General features: G+C 45.2%; 2 protein-coding genes across 2 annotated transcripts; one reads left to right on the top strand and one right to left on the bottom strand.

Annotated features, from left to right (window-relative positions):
• PNRC1 (proline rich nuclear receptor coactivator 1) lies at positions 1 to 2545 on the bottom strand. The gene is made up of 2 exons (XM_038396351.2): positions 1757 to 2545; positions 1 to 1085 (listed from the first exon to the last, which is right to left on the bottom strand). The coding sequence occupies exons 1-2, from the start codon at positions 2165 to 2167 to the stop codon at positions 642 to 644; spliced, it is 855 nt and encodes a 284-aa protein (XP_038252279.1). The 5' UTR covers positions 2168 to 2545; the 3' UTR covers positions 1 to 641.
• Positions 2546 to 2797: 252 nt separating this feature from the next.
• Positions 2798 to 3990, top strand: LOC119853368 (BLOC-1-related complex subunit 6-like). Its single transcript, XM_038396352.2, has one exon. The coding sequence runs from the start codon at positions 2798 to 2800 to the stop codon at positions 3353 to 3355; it is 558 nt and encodes a 185-aa protein (XP_038252280.1). The 3' UTR covers positions 3356 to 3990.
• The last annotated feature ends 5349 nt before the right edge of the window (positions 3991 to 9339 follow it).

The raw sequence follows: 9339 nt of genomic DNA, 5'->3' as shown, positions 1-9339 counted from the left end.
TTAAGGGGAGGCCAAATTACTTTTATTTTTTTTTTTTTTTTGGTAACCAATTGTATTTATGGCAAATAAGCTCTGCTCCTCCTTTTTAGGAAGTAAGCAGTGCTCAAATTGATGGGTTAGATTCTTTACTCAAATTCCAAAATTAGCTTGGTAAAAGGATGAACAAGAATTCCAGAGCAGAGAGCAACAATTCACATCTGGATGAAAACTGTGTTTACAATGGATTGTGCCACAGATTGCAAAACTTTTCAGTAGTGTATTAAGCTGTTCACAGTTGAATCTGAATCTTGAGATTAGAGAGCTGTTTTCTCCTTTCAAAATGTCATTACCTCGTGCAAATTAGTCAAGTCTTTCCAAGTGTCAAGCACACATTTAAAGCTGTCCATATTTTATATACAAAACACCTACCATTTGGCAGTGCAAAATACATCCTTTCATAACAAAACTAAAATGTACCTCTCAAAGTATGAACAAGAATATACACATATTACATGATGTACATTATTTACACAGCCATAAAAAATATAATACAAAAGTTTGTGATTATAAGACTTGACAGTCCTTTTATACTTCATGTTGCAACAAGACAAGTTTCAATTTCCTGGCTGGAGTCCTCTTTGTAACTACCCATAAATCTCGAGTTATGCTTGAACTTTTAGGAGAGTTTTTAAATGGACTGCCATCAGCTCCTTATTTTGGTCAGAATATTCAACAGTGCATCCCACCCAGTGACTGGGAGGCTTTGGAAGGACACTAGGAGATGGCGGGTCACTAAACTTTGCGCCAGCGTAATTTTCTTTTTGGTTCACTTCAGTTGGAGAACCAGGTTTCTTTGATTTTATACTTCTGAAGTCCTCAGTGTTATTAAGCGGCGTTTTCTCCTGCTTTTCAATTGTCTCAGGTGACACAGAAAGTTGCCAAAAGTTACTTCCATCTTTTTTCACAGATGCAATCTTTGTGAGTGGCATGTTACATTTGCTCTTCTGTTTGTTACTCTTGGGCTGTTCACCGAGATGTAAGCTGTGAACAGGCTGGCAGTGGGGAGTAGGAGCCTTCTCAGACTTACCCATCTTGTTCTTCAAGAACTGCAGAGACAGAGACAGACATTCAAATAAGGCACGACTCGGCCGCCAAAGAGCCGGGGGATGTGCCGTCCGGTCGCTCAGCCCGGAGAAGCGATGTCTTCTTAACGCCCTCCCGTTCTCTGTCACTCCCTCCTACTCCCCTTGCTGGACGGGGTGAATGAGTCCCCGGGAGCCCAGCGCGCTTCTGGGGGGATTCGCCCTCGCCCCAGCCCGGACCCCATCCAGCTAGGGTGACCAGATATCAAGTGTGGAAAATCGGGACGGGGGGGTAATAGGTGTCTATATAAGAAAAAAGCCCCCAAATCAGGACTGTCCCTATAAAATCGGGACATCTGGTCATCCTACGTCCAGCGCAGGAACCGAGCGCCCCCCTCCCTATCCTGGCGGGGGCGCGGCTGCAGTGACCGTGGCAGCCGGGCGCCTCCATGGGGCGCTGCACTCCGCACACGTCACCCCCGGGCGCGCGGCCACCAGGCTAAATCCGGCTGTTGCTGGGCGCAGCCGCCAACCGCATTGGTGGATTCCCAGAACCAATCAGCGCGAGCGGCACCTCTCCCCGGCCCCAAGGGAGAGCGAGCGCAACGGAAACTTCCCCTCCCCCCCCCACCGCCCGAAACGGGGCGAGAAGGGGAACCGTTCCCCGCGGCACGAAGCCCGAACCCTCCCCATACCTCCTTCCTGAGGGGCTTGCTGGGCGCCGGTCTCGGGGGGGCCGATGTGGGGGGCTCCTCGGCCGGGGCGCTGGGAACAGCTGGTGCTGGGAGAGCGTGAACGTCTCCCGGGCCGGGGGCCCCCAGCGGGGCCCTTCTGCCCAGGCCAGCGCGGTGTTGTTGGTACTGCTGGTAGCGGCTCGGTAGCAGCCCCGAAGGGCTACGCCGGATCTTTCCCTTTCTCCGCCTCACTCGCTTCAGCGCCGGCCGCGCGCTGCCCCCCGGCCCCGCCAGGCAGCAGCTGGGCTGGTTCTCGCAGTTGTTGTCCCCCCGCATGAGGCGTTGGAAAAGGCTGGGGGGTAGCCGCCGGGAGTCCTCAGTGCCTGCCGGGAGCCGGGCCAGGAAGGGTGGCGGCGCTGTGGTGGTGACCATGGCGGGAGTCGGGTCTTCAGAGCTGCGCAGTGGGAGAGGAGAGGGCGCTGGGAAGTGGCCGCAGAGCGTCCGCAGGGACTTTATAGGCTTCGATGGTGGTGAAATCCCAGATCCGCTGCTAAGAGAACATGGCGGAGAAGTGAGAAGAACGGCGAGCAGCGCCCCACTGTTGTTACCCGAGAGGCACACGCCCTCTTCCGCCGCCGCACCAATCAACACAGCCGGGCACAGCGAGTGACGCGCCTCTCTCTGGCAATGACCAATCCGAAGAGACTGAAGCCGCAATAGGCCCGCCCTGGCCAATCCAGAAAGACACAAACACTGCAGGGCGCGCCCTCTTCTTGTCGCCTCCAATCAGAAGAGAGACAAACACAAAGCGGCTCGCCCCTTGCCCTCAGAATAGGCCAATCCGGAAACCGATAAGCAGAACGAGTAACGTCCTCTTTTGGTAAGCATCTGCCAATCGGATGGGATATAAACAGAGTGGATCCCGCCCCTTTCCTACACTCTAGTCAATCAACAAAGGCATAATCATTGGGGGTGACGCGCGCTTTCTCATTACCGGCCCGCGCGAGCGCGAGCGCGGGCACGAGCGCCGGGCGGGGAGGAGGAAGCGGCACGGCGGCGGTTATGGCGGAGGGGCGCCGCGTTCCTCCCGCGGAAGCAGAGGGTCCCGGGGAGCAGGAGCGGCTCGGCGCCGAGCGGAGCCCGGCGGCCGGAGCGGGAGCGCGGCAGCCGGGAGGTCGTAGAGCCACTATCGCCAGCGCGCTGGAGCTGGAGGGCAGCGTGCGCCGCGAGGGTCTCCTCACCCACTTCGTAGCCAGCAACCTGCAGCGGAAGATCCAGCTCAGCGCGCCCGCCACCAGCCCCATCCCCCCCGTAGACCCCGCGGCGCTGCGGGAGCTGGTGGCGCTGGCCGGGCAGGTGGCCGCGCAGGTGGATGAGCTGCTGCGAAGCGTGCACTGCGGCCTGCAGGCCCTGACCGCCCTGAGCGTGGGCTGCATCCAGACCTACCGCGACGGCGTGGAGAGCCTGGGCGAGGCCGTGGACACCAGCATCCGAGCCATGTACACGCTGGTGGCGCGGTGCGAGGAGCTGGACCTGGCTATGCAGCCCGTGCCGGCCTTGGCCAGGCGCATCCGTGACATGAAGGGCACGCTGGAGCGGCTAGAGGGGCTCTGTAAATAGCGCCCTGGGGCGGCCGTAACCCCTCCGCCCATGGCCAAGTTCCTCAAACACCATGTGCCTAATCCAACGAGCCATCTCCAGCAGGCGCTGCTCCCTCCCACACACCGCGCCTCGGCATGCGGCAGCTCAGGAACTGATCACAGGCCCAGGATTGATACTCGGGGAAAGTTTGCCTCCCCTCGAAATCACTTTATACTCCTCTACCTTGATTTCCGAGGCGGGTGGCTTCTTCCACTGCTATTTCTGTTGAATGTTTTCTTCTGAAATACCAATGAATAGTTCCACTAAACTTTAAATAAAGATCTTTGCTATTTTTTCTCTTCCTGTGGTTTCCACTCTCAGTAAAGACAGATATTTTGAGTCCTGATCTCCTGACAACTCTTTCCATAGGTGCTACAGACATGTTGCCTTCATTTTATTTTCATGCCATTTGATACCATCTTGTGCATGGACACAGTTGCAGAATGGGACTCAGAGTCTCTAAGACTTCTTGTGGTTGAAGGAATCATGGTAGTCGGGATATACTAATTCTTTGTGTTTGCAGAACTGTTCAGAAGCATAACAAAGTTTAAAAATCAGTTATGTAAATAATTTACCTTTTAAAATAAACTAGGTGGCATTCCTGTTTTAAATTAGGTCATTCTGATTGCCCCCTTGCTTTCTCCACTTCCGTTACGGGATAGTTAGAGAATCTGATATTTTACACACTGCTAGAGTTGAAAAATAATTCGTTCTCATGTAGAAGCTAAGATTCTCATTCTGTTAAGATGGTATGGAAAATAGATTTTAGTTTTAACAGTTATGACAGCCATTACATTTAGGGAAGATTGGAAGTGGTAATCAAATAATTGATTTTAATTAGCTGTATCTCATAAAATACTAATGCTGTATTATTGGATTTTTTTGCCTGCCTTTGTTAACCGAATAATTGGATTTTAAATCTCTTATTGGTTCCTTAGACTGTAGTAAATCCTGAATATCAGACCACTGTAACTATCTCTTGTACTCCTGTCATCAAGACAGTGTTGTACCAGTGCCTCCGCATACTAATAGGAGTTACTGTGCTGGTGAAAGTACTGACTTTATGTTGAGACTTTCTCAGAGGTCCTGGCTGCATGCACTATTAAAGCTTTCATTGCACTTTTCATGTGAAGCAGGGCTATTCTCACCAATTTCTCACCTGAACTTCTCTTTCCGTAGAGAAAATAATGCTTTGCTTCTCTTCCTAACAACTGGTGTGCTTTCAATAGCACAGAATTAATGATGGATTGCATTCCAGAGATGGCAGCACTTTATTGATCGGCAAATCAGTTCCTTTATAGTTTCTTGAAACTGTTCAAGCTATTTGAATATGTCGGGACAAGCAGTGCTGTGTGAATGTAAAATGGTCTTTTTTTGTTTTTGTTTCATTATGCCTTTCATTATGATGGGTGTTACTTACAGTTGAGCTTAGAAATAAGCTGCATGTTCATGAGTAGGCCCCTGTAAATCTGCAAATATCTGCGGACCATTTTTGCAGATCTGATGCAGATACAAATTTTGTATCCATGCAGAGCTGTATTCAAGAGTTCTACTTCACTACCACTCAGGACACAAGATATGGCTACAAGAACCAGTTTGTTCCTACTTAGAGAGACAGCAGTCTTGTTTGCACCTTTTCCCCTTGAATTCTCTCATTGTTACTGTAGCACCCATCCAGCTTCACCCTTGATAACAATGGCAGGAGCATTAGTATCGACTGGCTGTTGTTTTTACCACAGTGTGGTCTAGGCCTGCCCAGACCAAGTATATACAACACGGAGGTAATATAGTGGCAACTGGTCTATGCTAGTGCTAGCATTGGTAGAGTTATGCTGGTGCTACAACAGCCATGGGAATTTTTAAGAAAAAGCTCATTGCAGATATGAGCATATAGGAAATGCATCGTGCTCGTAAGTATAGCGACTGCTGTCTGAAGGCAGACAGGAGAACACTAAAGGATAACAGTCTTCTTTTTCTGCTGTCTTAGCAGGTCCCATCTCTGATGCTGCTTTGGGGCTGCTCTGTTTCATGATGTGGAGAAATGAGACCCAAAGGACTGAAGCGTTTCTGCAGCCCATACAGGCAGAGCAGCTTTGGTTTACCACCACTGTCTCATCTGCCTTCTCACACATGCAATGGAATGTGCTTTAACACACCAAAAAGTCTTTGTTAATCTTTGCAATATGAGCCATAATTTAAATTTAAAAAATTCTCTTTAGAGTGGGAGATGCTGGAACGTTTGTTGCTAAGATATAAAGCAGTGGTCGTGATTAACATTCTTAATAGCAAACTACATTTCTATCCTGTCCCATCACCAATCCTATTTAGCTTTTTCAACATAGGCCCTAACTTGCTTAATTGCTAAATTACAAGTGGATTTTATCATTCACCTTTTAAAGTGCAGATGTCTGGCATAGACTTGTGTCCTGCTCTAATCACTTCTCTGGTGCCACTGAGCTGACTTGCTGCCATCTGTTTGCAGCACATACTAATACAGTTATCAGATATTAAATAAATACATTTTCTGAAATGGGTAAACAAGGATGCATTGATCTTTAGAACTGTTTTTATGTAAAGTTATATTTCTAGACAGTTCAGTTCAAAGTTCCTACATATTTCTCACAGTTATTAAAACAATAGAATATGCAAGGCCAGATTCTGCCCTCTGGTACAACTCATTGGGTTTGCACAGGTCTAAGTGAGGGCAGAATTTTCACACATGAAAGTTCAGTACTCATTCTAAGCAATGAATTTATCAGAGTGCCTACTTCACAAATGTTTCATGTATGTGTTTTTATACAGTACAACTACATTTATTCAAAATGTTTTGTGAACATAAAATCCCTTAGGGAAAAAAGGGGGAGGAGTGGAAAGTTGAGAGGTATTGAGTATGAGTTTCACACCAGGGGATTTAACCAAGACTTGGATAACAGCAAGTATTGAACTAAAAGATTCATGTAAATAGAATTTGCCCATATTTATCTTTTCATTGTGCATGTGTAATTGGCATTACATAGCTAGACTACAAGTAAGCTTGGCAGACTTTGATTTTTATATTTTGTAATTTTGACTTAATATTGATTCTTACTTTTCAGGGTTTTTTCCTATTTTTTTTAACTATTTTTAATTTGTACATTTGTGGGGAAATTAAGGGTTAGGGCAATTCTGACAGCAAAGGGACTCCCAGTATTGACAGTGGGCTTCAGAGAGCTCTCTGGGAAGGCAAGGGGTCCAAGGCACCCGAGAACAAGGTGCAGGGGTGACAGAGACCTGGTGGCACAGAGACCCCTGGCCAGAGCTGTGAGGAGGACAACAAACCAACCAGTTACGGGAGAGTCCACCTTCCTACTGAATGGCTCCTGCCCAGGTACAGCTCCCAGGGTGAGGGAGTAGAGCCATGATAGTGGGGCTGCACAGGGTTCCCTGCATAGCCACAGGTTCAGTGATTCCTGATCTCTGCAGGTGCTAGCTAGATGAATGGGGAGGCTGCATTATTGACTCTAATGGGTGGATTTTTTTCCTTGTCAGTTTCTGTGTGTCAGGTGAAATCAACATTTACAGAAACCTATGATTGAAATTGAATCTTGCCAAGCCTGTTTACATTATTGGGTATTTGTGCATAAACTACAGATTCCCTAATTTTGTCTGGAAAATATATTTTTAATTATATGGGGAATAGAAATACATGATAACTACACAATTATTTGCTGAAGGGTTTTGCTGATTATTATATAACTCTAAACTGTATATGTTTTCTCAATTCTTTTTATACAGAAAATGTGGTGTACCCATATGGATGCCCACTGAGCTTTAAGACTAGCTGAATTTTGCTCTGGCTATAGCCTTGAAGCCCACTCAGGAACAAACTTGCCATAGAGCATATTTCAGTGAGCCAGCCGGGGTTAAAAATGCATGGATAACTGCAGCAAGCTTTACATCAAAGAGACATTATCACAATAGCCTTTACAGGTGCACATAAAACAGATTTTTTTGCTCCCAGTGGCACCTGAGAACTTGGGAGCAATTGGATCCAAAAGCATCACCTAAGTCATGAAATGATTTGTCTAAAGGTGGGTGAGCCCCCTTGATGAAGAAAGATAACATTTCCACCATACTCTCAAGATACACCCACTAATACACTTTGGTTTTATATTTATATATAACCATAAAGTTCAATCTTACTAAATATGAAGTATTGTTGAAACATTCATTAAAGGCCTTGATCCTGCAAGTTGACCTGGGCTGTCATTCACATCCTTCCACCTACAGCAGAAGTTTTAAGCCTTTTTTAAACAAAAAAACAAAAACAACTTGTTAGCCTAGTACTGGCTTCAAATAGTAATTCAATTGCAGTTGAGCTGTTTTTAATTCTGATTTTCTATTTAAAATGGTTAAATCAATAAACTTAAATAGCTTCTTGTATTGCAATTTAAATAATTTGAAAGTGACCAGTTGTTAGTAAAGTATCACTAATGTGAATACAAACATTTTCACTTTTTAAATGGTCCTTTTTTGCTTTTGGTAAAATAGGCTTGTATATTAATTTGGGCCCTAACCCTGCAATTTGTTTCTACAGGGATAGGCCCTGCACCTGCACAGAGACTCATTAACTTTATTGCAGAGTCAAGTACAGGAGTAGGGTCTCGTGCAGTAATTTTTGACAGTGATGCCACATGATGAGCATGAAGGAAAAGTAATTATGAACTGTTTTTTACATTGCCAGTCTGAGTTGTTAGAGGGGAAATCTGTTTGTAATGTTTTAATCTATGCAAATATTTTTATAGGCCCGTTTTGGGGGAGACTTTTTTTTTAAATAAGGTCTTTGGTTCATACTTAATTCTCTTCCGTTGAATGAGGCAAAGGTCCTATGGAAAGAGTATGTGATACTGTATTAAAGATTGTATCATGCTGCATATGCACAAGGGGGCTGACTGAACATTGTACAAGCAATCTTAATTCTGGTATTTCCTAATGTCTGAGGCCTTGACTTTGAAGTCAGTGTTCTTTTAAATAGTTTTTTTTGGTATGTAATCTTTATAGATGCTGAAAATTATATGTTTGGTTCTTTAAGATATTACTGACTGAAAGGGCTTTAAAGGTTGTGTGCATATTTTGTTCTACTTCATCAACCAAAGTAAGTCAGTCAACGTTACAATTTATTTATCTTGTTCTACTCCAGTTTCCCTAAATGGACTTGTGCCAGAATAAAGTTCACAAGGTCAGAAGAAAAGATTAATAACATTTTATTGAAGCTAATGTTAAAAAAATTATATAGTATATAGGTTGGGAAAAGTGTCTGTACTTAGATTATCCACCAATACAAAATTAGATTTTTAAAAGTCATATGCTATATAGCGTACATAATCGGCAATAACCCAAATTTAGGTGAATAAATTTAACAATACAGTTTAGATATTAGAATCCGAATACTCGGGTACATCACTCATGAAAAGTTGTACAGAGATTTGGTTGTGGAAAGCAAAATATATCCATGAGTGGAGATTGTCCCTCAGTAATTGAGAACTAGCTTGATTGTCCATTTAGAAAACAACGAGGAGTGCATAGAGTGAAAATTACAGAAACAGGCATAAATATATATTGGCACATGAAGAGAAGGAAGTTACCTTACAAGTGGAGAACCAATGTTGAAGGCCAACTTAGTCAGGGTGGATGTGGTCCACTCCCAATAATTGAGGAGGAGGTGTCAATACCTCTTCACATTTGAAGAATAGGGGTTTTTTACCCACAAAAGCTTATGCCCAAATAAGTCTGTTAGTCTTTGAGGTGCCACCAGACTCCTCATTTTTGTGGATACAGACTAACATAGCTACCCCTCTGATACTTGAATCCATGAGGAAAGTATTTACTTTCCTGACTGCACTTCTCATCGGCACTCCAGGTCATCCCTCCTGGTATTGCCGATGTCCAGTGATGTGTTCTATGTAGATGTCCCTCGACCACTG

The sequence above is a fragment of the Dermochelys coriacea genome, chromosome 3 (genome assembly GCF_009764565.3).
Source record: "Dermochelys coriacea isolate rDerCor1 chromosome 3, rDerCor1.pri.v4, whole genome shotgun sequence".
Lineage (NCBI taxonomy): Eukaryota > Metazoa > Chordata > Testudines > Dermochelyidae > Dermochelys > Dermochelys coriacea.
Note: the sequence above shows the minus strand (reverse complement) of the source record. Positions and strands in the feature narration are given on the sequence as shown.

Coding starts and splice junctions, on each gene's coding strand:
- PNRC1 (XM_038396351.2), bottom strand. CDS start 2,167: ATGGTCACCACCACAGCGCCGCCACCCTTCCTGGCCCGGCTCCCGGCA. Junction 1,086..1,756: donor GCAAGCCCCTCAGGAAGGAG/GTATGGGGAGGG, acceptor CTGTCTCTGCAG/TTCTTGAAGAACAAGATGGG.
- LOC119853368 (XM_038396352.2), top strand. CDS start 2,798: ATGGCGGAGGGGCGCCGCGTTCCTCCCGCGGAAGCAGAGGGTCCCGGG.